A 22,510-nucleotide genomic window follows, 5' to 3' on the forward strand; every position below is an offset into this window, starting at 1 on the left:
TGAGCACTCAACCTGCCCGCAACCAGAACAGATGACAGCTTCACTCTCCGGTGCAGCATTTATATTTGCTGGGGGTGGGAGGGGGGGGTCACAGCTGCCTTAAGATAATGAAAAAAGCCTTCTTTAGATGGATTTTAGTCCTACTGGAGGCAGCTGCATGGCCTCATGTGATTTACTAGAACTGTCATTGAAGTTGGAATGCTGTCAGTTGCTCCACTCTAATGTTAAGGGGGCATTAGCTTTTCTTTTGGAAACTTTATTAGCAGAAGTGGGCCAATGGTTGGTGGATGTTTTCTTTCCAAATGTGTAAAAGCTCACAGCAAATCATAAAACAGATTGAAAATAATCAGCATTTTGTTATTACTAATATCCAGTACTTAAGTATGAAGCCTTCTAAAGGCTAGACAGGCAAGTTAGGAATTTGACTCCTTTAAAAAAATGTGTATTTCATGTCTTTGATTTCAGCGTACAGCTAATTCTTCACCTTGGACAGCCTATCAAGGAAAGGTGGACGTGCTGGTTCCTCTCAGAAAAGGAAAGTCAAAGGGTGAACTAACCCAGGATGCTATCATATAGTTCCCAACAGGTGGTTAGAGAGCAGGCTGTCCATACACCTCCTAGCCAGGATGAGGAAATGATGGCGGGGAGATAGAGTGGGGAAAAGTTATTTCAAAAGGGTGATGGAAGATTTTTTTTCATCATTACAAAACCTATGACTCAATTTGGTCCATAAACCAGTTAATTTTCAGTCCTGTCTAAACATTATCCTTTTTAAAAAAAAATAACATTATGCATTCTATTATCACAAATACTAATCATGTTCCATTAGTTCCAGTCATGTTCCAGGGATGAGGGGGTTATCTTATGAGGAAAGGTTGGACAAGTTGGGCCTGTATACATTGGAGTTTAGAAGAATGAGAGGTGATCTTATTGAAACATATAAGATCCTGAGGGGACTTGAAGGGGTAGATGCTGAGAGGATGTTTCCCCTTGTGGGAGAGACTGGAACTAGGGGCCACAGTTTAAAAATAAAGGGTGTCCCATTTAAGAGAAGAGGAGAAATTTTTTCTCTCAGAGGGTCGTGAGTCTGTGGAACTCCCTTCTCCAGAGAGTGGTGGAGGCAGGGTCATTGAATATTTTTAAGGCGGATTTAGAAAGATTCCTGATTAACATGGGAGTCAAAGGTCATAGTAGGTAGATGGGAAAGTAGGGTTGAGGTCACAATCAGATCAGCCATGATCTTATCAAATGGCAGAGCAGGCTCGAGGGGCCCAATGGCCTACTCCTCTTAATTCGTATGCTCGTATGTTGTCTGCATGCTGCATTAAAGCTAAATAACCCAAACGATTAAACATCTAGATCATTTCTTTCCTCAGGTGACCACATGGGATTGGACGAAAGCTGTGAGGAGTTACACAGTATATGAAATTATGTGCAAAATCCTTAAGGTATGAGCAAACAGATTCTATTAGTATCTGCAGAACTGGACTGAAGTGCTCTTTGAACCACCAGCAAACATTACTTTGAACCATATAGAAATCCATGACATAAATTTCAGTGACTTGCCATTGAGCTCTGTCACTAGTGCTTCAAAGTGATGGAACATCACTTTATGGATTTCATTTAATGGGCTATAAAAGCCCGAAGAGTTAAAAAAATGAGCCATTATTGTATGTTGTTTTGAATTCATTTTTACAATATTCTAATGGGTTTTGTTATGGTGTATATTTTGTGATTCTAAACTAGAAGTATAGCTGCTAATATCGAGTATTGGTAAAAATTAAGCACCTTCATATTATTAGGAAAATTTTGTAAGGCAAGCCCCCCTCCCCAGTGTAGAGCCTTGCTCAATGGGTGTGTGGATTGGAAAATTGATCACATCTGATTCAAGGTGTTCTCGGTTTTTCCAGGTGATTAATTTAAATAGGTTAGCGCTTCTGTTAAGGTAGCAAATGAAGGAATTTCAGACAAATGTGTTGAGTCTTTTACATTTATATTCACAAAGGCACATTTCAAGTCAAATGTTTTCAAGAATTATTGCTAAAATATTATTTTGTAAAAGGTGTAGCATAAGCACGAATCGAAAGGCAGAGTTTGATGTATTTCATTTTGTTTTTTGCTGCATTGTTATGCTCTGGAAGCAAGGCATGCATTAATGGTGCTCTAGCTTTAAAACAGTGGGTAACAGTTTTGTCAGCTCAACTGGCTGAATGCATTCGTCTTCTATTGATTGGATTCCTTTGTGTTCTGTTATTTATTTTTTCCTTTTTAAATTTAGAAATCCGTCCAAACATGTAAACTGGGTTAACCGTATTATAAAGCAATGAGAATAACTTATTGGAAAATGTACCCTCCATCACAGCTCTAAGACTCTGAGAGACTCAGTTAAGTTGCAGTCATGTGGTAATCGAGAAACTACAACCGAAAGAGTGTAGGATTAAAGATGGGGAGTAGTGTTATGTTGGGGAAATAAAACCAGCTAGTTATGTTAGGCATAACAGCTAATGAGTGCCACAAACAGAGGTGGATTATAGGTCTAATTCACCACTGCCTTTTCCAGGAAAATGCCACTCCTCATCATGTTTCATATTTAATCAATTTGTACATATATTTCTTATTAAGAAGAAGCAAAATATAGGTATTCGGGGAAAATAGCTATCAACAAAGCTTGCCACTATTCCATGTGAATACTTCCGTGTAGTTCTGGGAATCAGCTCAGCAGGGCCACTGTTCTTATAGTGGACAATGAGCTTTATTGTGGAGGTAGCTTTAAGATGCAAAGCTCTTGGAGTTATACTGGCCTGTTGTAGATGGATTGTTTTCAACTATGTAAACAGTTACTGCAGTGATGAATGAGCTTATGAATGATGACAGAGAGGATTTGTGTACTGGGTATTAACCTATTCAACTTGCATTTGCTTCAAGTAATGGCAATAAAATTAAACTACTCCAATGATAACACACACATGTGGTTCAATATTAGGGAAAATATTGTCAGCGGAATTAGGGAAAGCATTTGGATACTGATGATCCAAATTACCATATTTGTTTTAACATTAGGAGCTTTACTTTAACTGAAAAACAGATGCCCCTGACTCCCAGAGGATATGCTGTCTCAATTCAGCCCTGTGATTAATCATTAGTTTTACTTACAAGTTACTCTTTTTTTGCAAACCTTGCAAAACTTCCGGAGAACTCCACAAAAGTTTAAAAAATGAATTTTCTAAATTGTACAGTCTAACCTTGGTGGACAGGACAGAATTCCATGGCATTACTTAAAAATGACAACATGGAAACACATCGTTCCACCTAACCAGTCCATGTTGGTGATTATCTTCCATATGATTAATCCCATGTCCCCATCTTGTACACATATTTCTTTATCCCCCTTTCCTTCAAATATCTATCTAACCTACTCATAAATAGAAACATAGAAACATAGAAAATAGGAGCAGGAGTAGGCCATTTGGCCCTTCAAGCCTGCTCTGCCATGCAATATGATCATGGCTGATCCTCTATCTCAATACCATATTCCCGCTCTCTCCCTATACCCCTTGATGCCTTTTGTGTCTAGAAATCAATCTAGTTCCATCTTAAATATATTCAGTGACTTGGCCTCCACAGCCTTCTGTGGTAGAGAATTCCACAGGTTCACCACCCTCAGAGTGAAGAAATTTCTCCTCATCTCAGTCCTAAATGTCCTACCCCGTATCCTGAGACTGTGGCCCCTCATTCTAGACCCCCCAGCCAGGGGAAGTATCCTCCCTGCATCCAGTCTGTCTAGCCCTGTCAGAATTTTATAGGTTTCAATGAGATCCCCTCTCATTCTTCTAAACTCGAGTGAATACAGGCCGAGTCGACCCAATCTCTCCTCATAAGACAGTCCTGCCATCCCAGGAATTAGTCTGGTGAACCTTCGTTGCACTCCCTCTATGGCAAGTAGATCCTTTCTTAGGTAAGGAGTCCAAAACTGCACCCAATACTCCTTGGTCTCACCAAGGCCGTGTATAACTGCAATAAGACAACCTTGCTCCTATACTCAAATCCTCTTGCAATGAAGGCCAACATACCATTTGCCTTCCTAACTGCTTGCTGCACCTGCATATTTTCTTTCAGTGACTGGTCTACAAGGACACCCAGGTCCCTTTGTACATCAATATTCCCCAATATATCACCATTTAAATAATACTCTGTCTTTCTGTTTTTCCTTCCAAAGTGGATAACTTCATATTTATCCACATTATATTGCATCTGCCATGTATTTGCCCATTCACTCAATTTGTCTAAATCGCCTTGAAGTCTCGTTGCATCCTCCTCATAACTCACAATCTTGCCTAGTTTTGTGTCGTCAGCAAACTTGGAAAAATTACATTTGGTTCCCTCATCCAAATCATTGATATATATTGTGAATAGCTGGGGCCCAAGCACTGATCCCTGCGGTACCCCACTAGTCACCGCCTGCCACCCCGCAAAAGACCCATTTATTCCTACTCTCTGTTTCCTGTCTGTTAACCAATTTTCAATCCATGCCAGTATATTACCACCAATCCCATGTGCTTTAATTTTGAACACTAACCTCTTATGTGGGACTTTATCAAAGTCCTTCTGAAATCCAAATAAACCACATCCACTGGTTCTCCCTTATCTATTCTACCAGTTACATCCTCAAAAAACTCCAGTAAGTTTGTCAAACATGATTTCACTTTCATAAATCCATGTTGACTTTGTCTAATCCCATTGATATTTTCTAAATGTCCTGTTATCACATCACATCCTTTATAATAGACTCTAGCATTTTCCGTACTACTGATGTTAAGCTAACCGGTCTGTAGTTCCTTGTTTTCTCTCTCCCTCCTTTTTTAACTAATGGGGTTACATTTACCACCCTCCAATCTGCAGGGACTGTTCCATAATCTATAGAATTTTGGAAGATGACAACTAATGCATCCACTATTTCCATGGCTACCTCTTTTAGTACTCTGGGATGCAGATTATCAGGCCCTGGGGATTTATCGGCTTTCAGTCCCATTAATTTCTCCAGCACAATTGTTTTACTGATACTAATTTCCTTTAATTCCTCCTTCTCACTCGCCTCTTTGTTCCCAAGCATTTCTGGGAAGTTATTTGTGTCCTCTTCCGTGAAGACAGAACTAATTTGTTTAATTGCTCTGCCAGTTCCCTGTTCCCCATTATAAATTCTCCTGTTTCTGAATGTAAGGGACCTACATTTGTCTTCACTAATCTTGTTTTTACATACTTGTAGAAGCTTTTACAGTCCACTTTTATGTTCCTTGCAAGTTTATTCTCATACTCTATTTTTCCTCTCTTAATCAATCTCTTGGTACTTTTTTGCTGAATTCTAAACTGCTCCCAATCCTCAGACTTGCTACTTTTTCTGGCAATTTTATATGACTCCCCTTTGGATCTAATACTATCCTTAATTTCTTTTGTTAGCCATGGTTGGATCGCTTTTCCTTTTGTGTTTTTGCGCCAGAAAGGAATGTATAATTGTTGCAATTCATGCATTCGTTCCTTAAATGTTAGCCATTGCCTATCCACCGTCATACCTTTTAATGAAGCTTCCCAATCTATCATAGCCAACTCACTCCTCATACCTTCGTAGTTTTCTTTGTTTAGATTTAGGACCCTAATTTTGGATTGAACTACTTCACTTTCCATCTTAATGAAGAATTCTATCATATTATGGTCACTGTTCCCTAAAGGACCCCGCACAACAAGATTATTAATTAACCCCTTCTCATTGCACAATACCCAATCTAGGATAGCCTGTTCCCTGGTTGGCTCCTCAATGTACTAGTCTAAAAAAACATCTCGTACACACTCCAGGAATTCATCTTCCACAGTATTATTGCTAATTTGGTTTGGCCAGTCTATTTGCAGATTAAAGTCACCCATGATTACATTAGTACCCTTGTTACATGCATCTCTAATTTCCTGTTTGATCCCATCCCCTACATTACCATTACTGTTTGGAGGTCTATAGACAACTCCCACCAATGTTTTCTGCCCCTTGGTGCTTCTTAACTCCACCCAGACTGATTCTCCATCTTCATTTTCTGAGCCAATATCCTTTCTCACTATTGCTCTGATTTCATCCTTTACTAACAACGCCACCCCACCTCCTTTTCCTTTTTGTCTGTCCTTCCTAAATATTCAGCTCCCAGCCTCGGTCACCCTGCAGCCATGTCTCTGTAATTGCTGTTATATCATATCCGTTTATATCTATTTGCGTTGGTGACATGGAGGGAGATTTTCAACTGCCAGCCACCCATTTCTCGCCTGAGGCGGTTGAAAATCGGAGGCAGAGCACCAAGGCCCAGCTGATGCAGGACTGTAAATGTGCGAGATGCATAACCACCTGTTATAGATGTAAGTCTTCTTAAAGATACAAATGGGGGTTTTACACAGCTTGTAGGGCCCCATTTGCAACTTTCAGGTACAAATGGGTGGAGTGTGTACAGCCCACTTGTATTCGGCATGGAGTAGCCTAACCAGCGTTCCTTAAAGGGATCGTTGGTGACCAAACAAGAAAAGGCCCAGATTTGTTTTGGGAGAATTTTTGTGGGGCCAGAAGGAGCAGAAGTGCCTGTTAGCCGGTTCAACATGGAAGCAGGTCAATTTCTCGCCTTCCTGCAACTGCTGATCTGCAGTGGAGCACTCGTTTGATGCCTGCAGCTTGCTGGTGACCTTTAAATAAGGCCCAAATCTGAAAATTGCCTTTGGGCGTGCAGTGCAGCCGCTCCACTGACTTCGCACCTGTTTTGGGCAGCAGTCAAATTTCCCCCGCACGGTCTCTACTTCAGTCACTACCTCTAGAGCATTCCACACCCTCACAATCCTCTGTGTAAAAAAGTTTCTTGTGCTCTTTGTCCTAAATCTTTTACGTTTAATCTTAAATATATATGTCCCCCTGTTCTAGGCCCCTCAATTACTCCAAACAGTCTGTTTCTATCTACACCATCCCATCCCTTCATAATTCTAAACACCTCTATCAAATCACATCGTAATCTTCTCTCTTCTAATGAAAACAGCTCCAATTGTTCAAGTCTTTTTTTGTATTTGTATTCCCTCTTACCAATCAGTAGCCTAGTGAATTTGTGCTGTATCCTTTTTATTGCCTCAACATCTTTCCTATCGTGTGGAGCTCAAAATTGCACACAGTACTCCAACAGTGGCCTTACTAAAGATTTATAGAGATCCACCGTTACATCTCAACTTTGGTCCCTCAGAGGATGAGACTGGGGAAATAATAATGGAAAACAAGGAAATGGCAGAGGAATTGAATAGATATTTTGTATCTGTCTTCACAGTAGAAGACACTAATAACATACCAATAATAGTAGATAATCAAGGGGCAAAGGGGAGGGAGGAACTAAAAACAGTCACTATCACTAGAGAAAAAATACTAGGTAAACTAATGGGTCTAAAGGCTGACAAGTCCCCTGGACCTGATGGCTTGCATCTGAGGGTCTTAAAGGAAGTGGCTACAGAGATAGTGGATGCATTGGTTGTAATCTTCCAGAATTCACTGGATTCTGGAAAGGTCCCAGCAGATTGGAAAACCGCAAATGTATTCAAGAAGGGAGTGAGACAGAAAGCAGGTAACTATAGACCAGTTAACCTAACATCTGTTATTGGGAAAATGCTAGAATCCATTATTAAGGAAGTAGTAGCAGGACATTTGGAGACTCATAAGGCTCAATTTTGAAATGGTGGCGGGCTGGCAGCAGCGGGGGGGTGGGGGGCTGAAGGTGTACGATCGCATGGTGATTGCTGACGATTAACGTGCTGTCTGGGGTTTTGCGCCCAGCAGCCAGCCTGACTGGCAGGCCGGCTGCCATCAGGAGCTGCAACCCGAGGAGGTGGGGGTGGGGGGGGGGGGGCGGCGAGAAAGAGAGAGAGCGAGATGTCATCCGGCGCTGGAACGGAAGATCAGGGGAGGGGGGAGGGGGGAAGATCAGGAGATGGGAGGGGGGGAAGATCGGTGGGAGAGGGGGAAGATCGGTGGGAGGGGGGAAGATCCGTGGGAGAGGGGGAAGATCGGTGGGAGGGGGGAAGATCGGTGGGAGGGGGGAAGATCGGTGGGAGAGGGGGAAGATCGGTGGGAGAGGGGGAAGATCGGTGGGAGGGGGGAAGATCGGTGGGAGGGGGGAAGATCGGTGGGAGAGGGGGAAGATCGGTGGGAGAGGGGAAGGTCGGAGGGGACATCTGGGGTAAAGAAGAGGACATCGGTGGGACATCGGGGGGAGTGAAGAGGGGGACATCGGGAGGACAGTGGGGGTGTGAAGAGGGGGACATCGGAGGGGTGAAGAGGAGGACATCAGACAGGGAGACATCAGACATCGGAGCAGAGTGGAAAGTTGGGTTGATTTTGTGTTTTAACTTCCTTCAATAGTTTTTGATGTACTTTATTTTGTTTCTTTTTCCCTGATCCGGCCCTTCACATCTGGTTTCACCAGGCGTGAATCAGAAGCGGTGGGCAAGCCACCCAGGTAAGTTAAAAATCGTTATAACCAAGTAATCCGTCACAAGTAAAGTGCCTTAAGTACCTCAATGAGGTACATTTGGCTCTTTAACTGGTGTGTCCTTGGGAAACTCGGAAGTCAGCGGGTTGGAGCCAGCTTCTGAACCTGAATGGGATTTCCGCGATTTTCAGAGCCCCCCGTCCTCAAAGCACCCGCAATTTCCCCGTAAAATTGAGCCCATAATACAATCAAGGAGAGTCAACATGGTTTTATGAAGGGGAAATCGTGTCTGACAAATTTATTAGAGTTCTTTGAGGAAGTAATGGGCAGGGTGGATAAAGGGGAACCAATGGATGCAGTATATTTGGATTTCCAAAAGGCATTCGATAAGGTGCCACATAAAAGATTAGTGCACAAGATAAGAGCTCATGATGTTGGGGGTAATACACTGGCATGGATAGAGGATTGGCTAACTAACAGAAAACAGAGTCAGGATAAAAGGGTCATTTTCAAAATGGCAATCTGTAACTAGTGGGGTGCCGCAGGGATCAGTGCTGGGGTCTCAACTATTTACAATATATATCAATGACTTGGATGAAGGAACAGAGTGTACTGTGGCCAAATTTGCTGATGATACAAAGATAGGTGGAAAAGCAAGTTGTGATGAGGACACAAAGTGTCTGCAAAGGGATATTGACAGGTTAAGCGAATGGACAAAAATTTGTTAGATGGAATATAATGTGGGAAAATGTGAAGTCATCCACTTTGGTAGGAAAAATTAAAAATCAAAATGTTATTTGAATGGAGAAATACTACAAAATGCTGCGGTACAGAGGGATCTGGGTGTCCTCGTATGTGAAACACAAGAAGTCACAGGTGCAGCAGGTACAGCAGGTAATCCGGAAGGCAAATGGATTATTGGCCTTTATTTCCAGGGGGTTGGAGTATAAAAGTGGGGAAGTCATGCTACAACTGTACAGGGTGCTGGTGAGACCACACCTCCAAGTACTGCGTACAGTTCTGGTGCCCTTATTTAAGGAAGGATATACTTGCATTGGAGGCAGTTCAGAGAAGGTTCACTAGATTGATTCCGGGTATGGAAGGGTTGTTTTATGAAGAAAGATTGAACAGGTTGGGTCTATACTCTGTGGAGTTCAGAAGAATGAGAGGAGATCTTATTGAAACATTTAAGAATCTGAGGGGACTCGATAGGGTAGATGCTGAGAGGATGTTACCCCTCATCGAGGAATCTAAAACTAGAGGACATAGTTTCAGAATATGGGGTCGCCCATTTAAGATGGAAATGAGGAGGAATTTCTTCTCCCAGAGGGTCATAAATCTTTGGAATTCTTTACCTCAAAAAGCTGCGGTGGCTGAGTCATTGAATACATTCAAGGCTGAGTTAGACAAATTTTTGATCAGCAAGGGAGTCAAAGGATATGGGGAAAGGGCGGGAAAGTGGAGTTGAGGTAAAAATCAGATCAGCCATGATCTCATTAAATGGCGGAGCAGACTCGAGGGGCCTAATGCCCTACTCCAGCTCCTATCTCTTATGGTCTTATGATCTTTATATCCGATACCTTTTGCCATTAAAACCAGATAGTCAAAGGCAGCCCCCTCAAACAGTAATTTTGAAATATCTGCCTTTTCATTAAAAAACTAAGTGATATGATGCTGAGTTGAAAGAAAAAAGTTTCAGAGGCTAGAACTTAAAATATTTGGCCTGTGGGAAAAGGGAAAGGCTGCATGTCATTTATCATCACAATGATGCCATGTACAAGCAACACACAGATGTCTTTGTGCATTGACACGTTTTCAGACAAATTGCAACATCATTTGGAAGTGAATTTAGAAGAAAGACTTGCCAAAGCTTTTTGTTAAAGATTCACTTCCTGCAATATTCAGGATGAAACTTAAACATAAACACCTTTCAAGCATCAAATGTTGCCTTTGTGATATATATCCTTAATGTCTGTGTGTTAGGTGAAAATATTAATTGATGTATGCCAGATTATATAACTTCAGGTTTTCATCAGGACAGTGATCTGTGGGACCGGCGGAAACACTGTTTTAGTGTTCAGACAGAAAATGGAGAGGACCTTGTCTTCAGTGTGGAATTAGAAGATGAACTCATTCTCTGGGAAAAGGCTTTTCAGACAGCTACCTTCTTGGAGGTGGAACGAATACAGGTATTACCAAAGCTAAGCCATCATGGATAAATAGACGTCTGAATGGATATATATTGAAAGTAAGCTTCAGGCTCCATTTAATATGTGTTCCTCACATTCCTGTATATCTAAGTCTTGGCACTGTTCGTTTTCAACATATCAACTACATGTAAAATATTAGTTTCATGTGAACAATTTCCACTTACTGAGAGCAGCCAATCACTCTTTTGAACAGATAGTTATGGCCGTGCTGCCAACATTGGTGATTTCATTCATGATTTATTGATTTTGCATTATCTATTTAATGTGAACAATTCACAGTGATAGAGAGAGAGAAAAAAGTTATCATACTCATTCCCTTTTCTCCTGGTGAATCATGGCATTAAAACGAACAATTAATAAATCATTAATGAGATCACAATAGTTGATAATTTTACTATGGTGTTAAATTGCCAGATGATGATGTCATTACTTGATGCTGTTGGTTTAAATGCACTGGGTAACACAGGGGGGTTAAGAATTTTTAGTGACAGGAAAAACACATTCGATCCAACAAGTTTGTCTGCTTTTAACATCAGGTTTTACTTTAAAAAGTTTGCTTCTCTAATTAAATGGAAGTATTTTCTGTGATATTGACTATTCTCCAATCTGGTGAAAGACAAAAAAAAAACATTTAATCCCTAGAATCTCATATAAATTCAGCCAGAGGTGCAACATCATCATAGCCATCTGACAAACTGCTTTCAGGCTCTCCACACTTATCAATGGCTGCTCAGCAAGTGGAATCCATTCAGTTTGAAATATTTTCCGTGTTGAGGAAATTATAAAAATGACAATAAAAGGTGCAAGAGAGTGGGACTCACAGGGATAGATCTTGACTTCATGTGACAGTGTAAAACAGGTGATAGCAAATCAGCAGCCCGTTTTACATCTCTCATGATTTTTATTTCCATTGAAGTCAGTAGAAATAAAAATCAGGAGAGATATTAAACGGGCTGCCGATTTGCTATTAACTGTCACACAAAGTCAAGATCTACCCCACAGAATCAAATGGGCAATAAAGGATTGCAGAGAATATCAAAAGTTATGTAATGAAACGGGGGGTGGGGGGGGGGGGGGAGGTGAATCAATAGCTAAGTAGAACCTAACCAAACAATAGTTGAAAGGAACTGCAGCAGCTTGAATGGGGCTAATAATTAGGCAAAAAGAATGTTAACGTAAGGCTTGACTACTTTTACCTTTAAATAAATGCATTTACCCAAATCTAACAGTTGCCCTGAAATTAAGGGATAGATTTTAACCCCCACCTGATGGGAACAGTGCGAGCGAGGAGTTAAGCTGGTGGGTGGGGGGTGGGGGTGTTTGTGCTGCTTTCCTGATGCATTCCTGCTCCCCACCATTTTTGCTTGCCCGACCCAAAGGAGTGGGGGCCTGACTTAACTGGCAGTGTGACATACCGATGATGTCAACAAGACACACAGACCATTTTAACCATGGGCCCGACTAAGACCCACCAGTGAAAGCAGGGATCCTCGCCTCAGGAGGCTCAGGTAAGTGTTTTTTTTATTTTTAAATGTTCCTTGTGGGTCATGAGAAGCAGAAGTGCTCCTCCTGGCCCCACAGGGATACCTTAGTTCATCCTCTGCCATGGGCTTCCCTACCCCCCCCCCCCCAGATTATGATTTACCTTGCCAGACTCAAGGGCAATTAGGGATGGGCAATAAATGCTGGCCTTGCCAGCTACGCCCACATCCCATGAACAAATTTTTAAAGAAACACCGTTACCATGGATCCCCAGCGGCCTCCTGATGAATTTTGACTCTCACCCGCCGGTGGTGACATTATTCCCATCCTCTTTGGGCGGGAGCCAGAGTCTGACTACCTAACTGAGGCCCTCCCACACCCCTCACGCACCTTTATTCCTGCCCTGAGTTAAAGTCAGGGCTAAAATTTCTCCTTCAGTTACCTTGTATCTTGTTGATGATGGACACTGGAGGAGTGCTTTGTGTATTAAAGACATGTGGGTCCTAAAGTCCCCCCACAGAATATCAGCTTGCAAACATTTAATGCATTTGTCTGAAATTCCTCCCTTTGCTACTTTAGTAAAGGTGTTAGCCCATTTAAAATAGTTGGATTACTTCCTAAAGTAGAATAAAGAGAGGAATAGCAAACCAATACATTAAGTATTTGTACTCTAGTATTCCACTGCCTAACTTTGAGGCTGATGTTTACATTACAGTTCCCTATTCAACCTTTCTTATTGTTCTGCCACTGATTAAATGTTTTCTGGGGCCAGTAAATGTCTCAAGGGATTAGATTAAAAGTTGTTTCTGAGATTTGCCATAAAAAAAGTGAAGATTTAAAAAAACTCTTGAAGGTGATGCTTTTTAAAAATGTTTCATTTTTTTTTACATTATCTATAGAACAAAAGAAAGGCACAATTGTGCAAAACAAAAAATCAGTAATAGATTCAGTCTATTAAATGAAACCTACACTGTTACTTCCAACTTCGACAAGGGGTGTAAAACGGGCGATATTGGATCGGCCGCCCGATATACACCCTGCCCGAGTTTCCTTTCCACAATGGAAATGAAAATCAGGCAGGGTGTGCAATGAGTGGACGATCCCACATTGCCCACTTTACATCCCCCCCGAAGTTGAACATTCTGACCATAGTTTCCTGGACAGAAAATTGTAAGATAGCGGGTCAGAGGTTTTGACTATCTCAGCCCTAGTCAACTTAAACCCAAGTCCTCTATCACTTTATTTTAAATAGACTCACTAGTCTACAATTGCTCCTTTAGCCTCACACAATTGAGCACTTTTTAAAATCTAGGATTTACCTTATTCCAACAACAAAAATTTGCATTTATATAGTGCCTTTAAAGTAGAAAAACATCCCAAAGTGCTTCACAGAAATATAATCAGACAAAAAATGGGTGGGGTGAGCAAAAGCTTAGTCAAAGAGGTGGTTTTTAAGGAGGATCTTCAAAGAGGAGAAGGTGGTGGAGGAACAGAGATGTGAGGGGGCACAAAATTGGGCTGTGTAGCGCCCGTTGTTTCAGCACTACGCAGCCTCCCGGAGATCCATGATGGTGTCTTCGATGCCAATGCACGCTTCTAGCATGATGTGCGCTGGACGCCATGCTGATTGAAAGTGATAGACACCGTTTTGGCACTTAACGCTCCACCCAATGCACAGTCTTAACCACGGCCATCCAAACATGTCTTAGAGTGCCTGGAAGACCCTCCACCAGTGCTATTTAAAGGGACTATGCTGGATTTACAGGTTTGTCGCTGGATTATTGCTTCTGGCTGCTGATGCATTTGTAACTGTTTTTGGAGGTCTCCTCTCTTTGAATACTAAGGCAAGGGATCATAGCCTAACATTTAGAGTCAGGACGTGCAGGCGTGAAGGGTGAGAGATAGCTAATGCTAGCTCACTTGTGAATTTTAAATCTGAGACTGATAGATTTCTGTGAACCAAGGGTATTAAGGGATATGGGGCTCAATTGGGTATATGGAGTTAGGTCATAGACCAACCACGATCTCACTGAATGACAGAACAGGCTCAACGGGCTAAATGCCACTGCCACTTGCTGCCATTGAAGTCAGTAGAAGTCAAAATTGGGTGAAGTGTAAAAGAGGCTGCCAATTCGCTATCACCTGTTTCGCACTACCGCGAAGTAGGAATTTCATCCCCATAATATTTAGTTTCCCACTTAGTCCCATTGAGAAGTAAAATGCAAGCAAACAAATCCTTGGCAGTCTATTGGGGTTAAGCACATCTTTATAACAACATAAGTAAGCATTGAGCAACAAAAGATTATTTGGCCTCTCAAGTCCCGTCTTTTCACAGATGACATACAATCCACACTAATATGGACTCTACCAAACCCAACCCATTTTATCTCTTCAGAAAGGACTGCAAAATTTCTCCCTCAAACACAAAATTTAATTCAAACAAAATTCCAAAATATCTTTCTGCCTCCAATATTATTTATCTTTGACTAGGCCTTTGACAATGTCACCCTTAAGCTGTCAAAACAAAGCAGTGGTTCTCATTCTCATTTTGACCACTTAGTTTCCACATAGTCCTTCCATGTTGGGATAGCCAAGATTAGAAACTTAAGGTGTTATAGCTTGTCTATTATGGTGAAGCAAGTGGCCTATAATCTGATATATGCTGCCCCTGAACTGGGAATGTTCGGTACCGATACTGGATGTCAAAATGGAAAAACTTGCCATTGTCCAAAACTGATATCCTCCACATTAATGATCGCAAAAAATTCACTACCTCTTCTCCTTTTCCTAAAAAATATAGACACACTGGCTTTAATGGCCCTCAGATTCACTTATGCTGTGAGTTCCTTCTAACGATGAACATTAAAATGCTACCAGTCGGGTAGCAATATGCCAGAGCACATTTATTCCTTCATTGAAATATTCATAGGCCAAAACAAACAGTAGTACTACTAAATATATAAATATAAGTATAAATTATCGGTTTAGTGTGCTGCAGATTAACAAAGGAGATCAAAATCAGCCCATTGGAAGTTATATAGTGAAAACAAAAAATGAAATACTGCAGTTTCTGAAATAAAAACAGAAAATGCTGTAAGAATTGGCAGAATCGGAAGAAGTTACTGATGAATAGTTTATAAGGAGTACCAAAACCAAGGAAAAGGGAGCGGGGAGAACAAAAGGATGTTCTGTGATTAGGTGGAGGACAAGAGATGATTGAATGAAAGAAGTCATAATGGTGTAAGACAAAAGGAGACAATACAGAGAGAAATTAGAGAAACAAAAGATGTATCTAAGACCCAGAGGATGTGTAAATGGTTACAGCAGAATAGCAGTGGAGGGCAGCATAGAAAATCTGACAAAGCCAAGAAGGGAGTGTGGAAAAGAAAAATGCAGGTGTCATCAGGGGTGCTGTGTGCCGATAGGGGACCCCCATCCCAAGCACTAGCCTACAACCTCCCCCGTTCCCGAAAGCACTGGTGCACTCATCCTACATTACCAGCTCATCTGTCCAAGAGAAAATAAGAGCTGTGGTTAAGGTCTGAAGTTGTTAAAGCCAATGTTAAAGCCAGAGTGCTGTAAAGTGCTTAGTAGCAAGATAAGGTGCTGTTCCTCAAGCTTCAGTTGAGCTTCAATGGAACAGTGCAGGAGGCCAAAGACAGAGAGGTCAGAGTGAGAGCGGAATGAAGAATTAACAACATTGTAAGCAACCAGGAGCCCAATGAAGTTGGTATGGGTTGTTGTTTTCAATGTGCTGATTTACTCTATTATCTTTTTACTTTCCAGATTGTGATCTGCATCACTTCATATATATCAAATTGGCAATCAATACAATTGTTCTAACATTTCTGTGAAATAGCATTGCTGATATAAAAGATGAATATTTGCAATACAATACTTTTGTTAGCAGCTTTCTCCAAAGAGTAAGACTCCACTGTCTTATTTGACTATAACTTCTGATTTAGAATGCAATTGCTATCTCACTTCTCAAAATACCGATCATATTTCACAGTCCAAATGATTTAAGACTTTAAATAAAAGCATTGCTATTTTCATTTCAGGTCTGTCCCTCACTTTTCCCAGAGTACTTTTTTGCTATTGGTATAGCCAGTCTTTCAAAGTCAATTCATTTTAAAAAGCTTTTGTTTTAATTACATAATTATTGGAATGTGGCTAACACTGGCAAGACAGCATTTATTGCCTAGCCCTAGTTACTCTGAGAGCATTAAGAGTCAACCACACAGTGTAGGACTGCAGTTATCTATAGGCTAGACCAGGTAGGGATGGTGGGTCCCTTCCCTGAAGGACATTAGTGAACCAGCCTTTAAGGCCATTTTTTTCTAGTACTAGTCCACAAATTGCCAGATATTTTGAATAACTTGCTATGGTGGGATTTGAACACCTGGCAGCTAAGCTACTAGTCCACTACCATAACTCCCAGGCTACCATACCCTATTATTATCCCAGGAACAGCATGAGTTTAATGTAGGAGAAAGTTAACTTTCAAAACAGAATTGGATATATACTTGAAAAGGAAACATTTGCAGGGCTATGGAGAAAGAGCAGGGGAGTGGGGCTAATTGAATAGCCCTTTCAAAGAGCAGGCAGAATGGTCTGAATGGCCTCCTTCTGTGCTGTAAGATTCTATGATTCTATACTTTGATATGTTTTCTGATAGATTTTAAATCAACCCGGAGCAGAAAGGTTCACATAATCCCAAACGACACTCCTATAAGATCAGGCTGATGAAGCAATCTCTTGTGGCTCAAATGTTGTTATAGTGGTTGTGAAGTGTGAATAGTAGCCACAGTAACTGATTGAGTTATTCTTGCTATTAAATTAATGAAAACTGCATTTTGTTTCCAATTGTTATGATTCAATGTATTTGTTTAAATGGTGAATGGGCCAAATCTGATTCAAATTAAAAATGCTTGATTTGACCTACATTTACAGATTTAATAAAAATAAAAAATGCTCATGGCAGTCCTCGAGCAGCTGAAAAGATATAAGATTGGTTTTGGATGTAGCTCCTTCTTCCGAATTTCCTCATTTTAGATTTCTAGCAATTGCAGTTATTTTTCATCTTTACCTTTGTAATCCTTTACTTGTTTTAGGCTTATATATTACTGTCACTGTGATTTGGTTAAGTAAATAAATTATGAATATAATGTCCTGGCAATATAATAGCATTTTTGAATTGTCAGAAATGCTTCTGTTGCAGCTTATACAAGAACTATAGCTATAAACTGAAATGACTGGAAACTTAAAATCCTCAGGTTATGTCTACACATATATGAGTACATTATTGTCTAGGCTCTCACTGACATCCCAGTGGGATCTAGGACTGGCTTGCCAAGATTGGTGTTGACAATTTCACAACACCCTTAACTGTTACATTTGCCTCTGCTCCATTGTCGTGGAGGTGATAAGATACTAAAGGGATCTGTTGAATAAGCCTTACTTGGATTTTCAAAAGTTAAACACGGAGAATTCAAAGTATCTAGAACTTTGAAACTGCTTTCATAAGCAGCAGAGACATCTAGAGACAGTGGACTTTTTCCTACATAGTGGTTTTTACAACACACACAAGCAGCATTCAAGATGTATTACTTCCTTATTTTAAAAACAAACAAAGGGATGCAAAAAACTTAAGGATGAGGAAAGAATATTTGGCTCATCGAAGCTCATCCCTCCGGTCCCCTAACTCTCTCATTACAACTTCCAACTTCATTTTAAATGCCCCTAATGTTTTTTCTCTGCTACCCTGACCAGGCAGATTATTCCAAAGTCTTTGAGTAAGATTCTGTTCCTTTCATAGTATCGTAGCATCATAGTAGGTATGGCATAGGAGGAGGCCATTGTGCCTGTGCTGGCTCTTTGAAAGAGCTGTCCAATTAGTCCCATTCTCCGGCTCTTTCCCCACAGCCTTGTAAATCTTTTTCCTTCAAGTATTTATCCAATTCCCTATTGAAAGTTTCTAGTGAATCTGCTTCCACCACCCTTTCAGGCCGTGCATTCCAGATTGTTACAACTCGCTGCCTAAAGTAATGTTTCCTCATGTCGCCTCTGGCTCTTTTGCTGATCACCTTAAATCTGTGTCCTTTGGTTACTGACTCTTCTGTCACAGGAAACAGTTTCTCCATATTTACTCTATCAAAACCGTTCATGATCTTGAACACCTCTATCAAATCTCCCCTTAACCTTCTCTGTTCTAGAGAGAACAATCCCAGCTTCTCCAGTCTCTCCACATAACGGAAGTCCCTCATTCCTGGTACCATTCTAGTATATCTCTTCTGCACCCTTTCTAAGGTCTTGACATCCTTCCTGAAGTGTGGTGCCCAGAATTGAACACAATACTCCAGCTGAGGCCCAACCAGTGTTTTATAAATGTTTACCATAACTTCCTTGTTTTGTACCCTATGCGTCTATTAATAAAGCCCAGGATTCCGTATGCTTTTTTAACAGCCTTCTCAACTTGTTCTGCCACCTTCAAAGATTTGCATACATATACCCCTAGGTTCCTGTACCCCCTTTAAAATTGTACCATTTAGTTGAAATTGCCTCTCCTCATTCTTCCTACCAAAATGTATCACTTTCGACTTCTCTGTGTTAAATTTCATCTGCCATGTGTCTGCCCATTTAATCAGTATGTCTTTGTCCTCCTGAAGTATGTTACTATCCTCCACATTGTTTACTACATTTCTGATTTTCGCTGATGCGAATTTCGCAAATGTGAAATTTTGCAAACTTTGAAATTATGCCCTCTGTACCCAAGTCCAGGTCATTAATATATATCAAAAAGAGCAGTGGTCCTAATACTGACCCCTGGGGAACACCACAATATACTTCCCTCCATTCTGACAAAACAACCGTTCACCACTACTCTCTGCTTTCTGTCCCTTAGCCAATTTTATATCCACGCTGCCACTGTCCCTTTAATCCCACGGGCTTAAATTTTGCTAACAAGTCTATTTTGTGGTATTTTATCAAATGCCTTTTGAAAGTCCATATACACAGCACGAACTGCACTACCCTCATCAACCCTTTCCTTTATTTCATCAAAGAACTCAATCAAGTTAGTCAAACACGATTTTCCTTTAACAAACCCATGCTGATTTTCATTTATTAGCCCATAGATTTCCAAGTGCTAGTTAATTTTGACCTGGATTATTGTCTCTAAAAGTTTCCACACCATTGACATTAGGCTGACTGTCCTGTAATTGCCGGTTTTATCCCTCTCCCCCTTTTTGAACAGGGGTTTAATATTTGCAATTCTCCAGTCTTCCGGCACCATCCCCATATCTAAGGTGGATTGGAAGATTGTGGCCAGAGCCTTCGCAATTTCCACCCTTACAACAACAACTTGCATTTATATAGCACCTTTAAATCAGTAAAACATCTCAAGACACTTCACAGGACCGATTATCAAACAAATTTTGACACTGAGCCACATAAGGAGATATTAGGACAGGTGACCAAAAGCTTAGACAAAGATGTAGGTTTTAAGGAGCGTCTTAAAGGAGAAGAGAGAGGCAGAGAGGTTTAGGGAGGGAATTCCAGAGCTTAGGGCCTAGGCACGACCGCCAATAGTGGAGCGATTAAAAACAGGGTTGCGCAAAATGCTAGAATTGGAGGAGTGCAGAGATCTCGGAGGGTTGTAGGGCTGGAGGAGGTTACAGAGATAGGGAGGGGTGAAACCATGGAGGGGTTCGAAAACAAGGACGAGAATTTTAAAATCGAGACGTTGGTGGACCGGGAGCCAATGTAGGTCAGCGAGCACAAGGGTGATGGGAGAACGGGACTTTGTGCGAGTTAGGATACAGGCAGCAGATTCCACTTCCCTCAGTAATCTAGGATGCATCCCATCTGGACCGAGTGACTTTCCTTCTTTGAGTCCTGCCTATCTTTTAAATACACCCTATTTATCTATTTTTATCCTATCCAATATCGCTACTACCTCCTCCTTTACTGCTACTGGCAGCATCCTCTTCTTTAGTGAAGACCGATGCGAAGTATTAATTTAGTGCCTCAGTCATGCCCTCTGCATCCACAAGAAGATCTTTTTTGTCCCAAATTCTTAGTTTAAATTTTATTTTGTCCAGTCCTGGTTTATGATGAAATTTCTGGTCTATGATTCAATAATATTTTAGGTTTATCTGATCAATACCATTTAATATTTTATATACCTTAATGAGATACGTGTTAACCTTCTTTATTCTAGACTGTAATGCACGAGCTTCACTTCAAACTTAAATAGCATTTTTTAAAGGAACTTTCGTGATTCTCAAATGTTTACACATTTGTAATGGACTGCAGCATAATGATATATTCTAGGTTTTATTTAAGCGAAGTGCTTAAAATATAATTCACTGAAGCTCCCTTGGATTCTCCAGGCTTAGACATTCTGGAGAATTTAGATACAGTTTCCTTTTCACAACACATGATAAACATTCAATTGCATTTTAAATTAGAACAATAAATATCTGAAGTTTAATAACTTTTATTAAATTTAAAATATAATAAACGTGTTTAGTTTTTTATGCAGCGAGTTGTTATGATCCGGAATGCACAGCCTGAAAGGGCGGTGGAAGCAGATTCAATAGTAACTTTCAAGAGGGAATTGGATATATACTTGTAAAGGAAAAGCACGATGGGCCGAATAACTTCTTTCTGTGTTCTATGATTTTATGAACCCTGCTGAAAAAAGGAATTTGATCCTCAACTAAATATAAAATGAACTACAAAAAAACGAAGGAATCTTGCAACACCAGGTTATAGTCCAACAATTTTATTTTAAAATCACAAGCTTTCGGAGATTATCCCCTTCGTCAGGTGACCTGACGAAGGGGGTAATCTCCGGAAGCTTGTGATTTTAAAATAAAATTGTTGGACTATAACCTGGTGTTGTAAGATTCCTTACATTTGTCCACCCCAGTCCATCACCGGCATCTCCACATCATACAAAAAAACTGGGGAGGTTGAGGAGCAGTGCAAGCATTCCTAGCTTAACTGTACACCAAGAGGGGATTTGATGCAACTCTACATGTTTGGAAATAGGAATCACTATCAGAATGAACAAGCCAGGGGAATTTATATTATATTTAAGTTAGCAAATGATTATAAACTATTACCAGTAACTATTCCATGAGGGTACTTTGTAAAAGTTACAATGATATGTCAAGCTAACGGGTAGAATTTATAGTGGCTGAAGAAAGCATCCAATTAATGTATAGTGCTATGGTTTGTGACCTTTGGTGCTTGTGTGATTTTCAGATATTTTTTCTCTGTTGCTTTCACATCCACTCCATTCCAGTCTTTTTCTTCCTTTACATCAGTTCTGTCCCAGGAGGCATTGCATAGATGATCTTCCAGTGGTGTATAAGATAGTTAAGTGAGTGGAAAAGATAAATCTGGTTTATTATTTTAAATTGCAAGATTAGCACAAGGAGACACGGGTTCAAATTAGTAAAAGGTAAATTTAGGATTGATGTCAGGAAATTCTTCTCCACAGAGAATGATCAAAGTATGGAATAGATATCCAGATAGAGTAGTGGATGCGAATACCCTGGAATCATTTAAGAAACAATTGGATGCTGTAATGGAGAGACTTTAGCATCTTCCTGGATGGATGAATTTAGATGGTCCAAATGGCCTTCCCCATCCATAATTATCTTGTCACCGTTCAAATATTGGGGGGGGGGGGGGGAGAAAATTGGATAAGGGTCCGTTTCGGGCGGGGGTAGGGCGATGCGCTGGTACCTCACGCTCGATGGACCCTATGCAGGCAGGACGCAAGTTTGGACCCACCCGAGGACTTATCTGCAATCAGCCTTCCTTTCCAGGCCTTGCACGAGGAATTAATGCAATTTGCACTTGCTACGACCAGAGGGAGCTCAATCTCTTAAAGGGAGGATGTTTCTTAGAAATCTTTTAAAGGTAGCTGGTACATGTTATTTGTTGAAAATAACAGTCTACTGTCTGCACGGAGTCTGAACGGAGATCAGACATCGTACACGTAAAACACAGATGCAGGTCCCATCCCTATGTTTACACACTGATGAGTTATGTTAAAACATTGAATAAAGGTTGCGCACTACTAAATCCCACATCCTCCAATCTGCACGCCAAACCTCACCAATCTGCCAATCTGAGTTGGTACCAGGCCTGCAAGAGTGCATGCACCAAGGTCTCTGCTGATGCACCAGAGACCTTGGGTGCAAGAGGTGGACAGGAGGAGGGACATCCTATATCCGTGGGGAGGGGAGGACAAGAGGCCCTGCCGACATATACTCATAAGGCAATGGGAGGCAGCGGGGGACGAAGTCAATGCCA

General features: G+C 40.9%; 1 protein-coding gene across 1 annotated transcript in view; it reads left to right on the forward strand.

Moving 5' to 3' along the window:
- The window catches only part of sntg1 (syntrophin, gamma 1), a 150,961-nt gene that overhangs the window by 111,737 nt on the left and 16,714 nt on the right, over positions 1-22,510 (forward strand). Inside the window, exons 13-14 of the mRNA XM_067977096.1 lie at positions 1,377-1,448; positions 10,523-10,675. Coding sequence (XP_067833197.1) covers positions 1,377-1,448; positions 10,523-10,675 — 225 coding nt within the window. The remainder of the gene's footprint in view (positions 1-1,376; positions 1,449-10,522; positions 10,676-22,510) is intronic.

Source organism: Heptranchias perlo, chromosome 3 (genome assembly GCF_035084215.1).
Source record: "Heptranchias perlo isolate sHepPer1 chromosome 3, sHepPer1.hap1, whole genome shotgun sequence".
Classification (NCBI taxonomy): Eukaryota; Metazoa; Chordata; class Chondrichthyes; order Hexanchiformes; family Hexanchidae; genus Heptranchias; species Heptranchias perlo.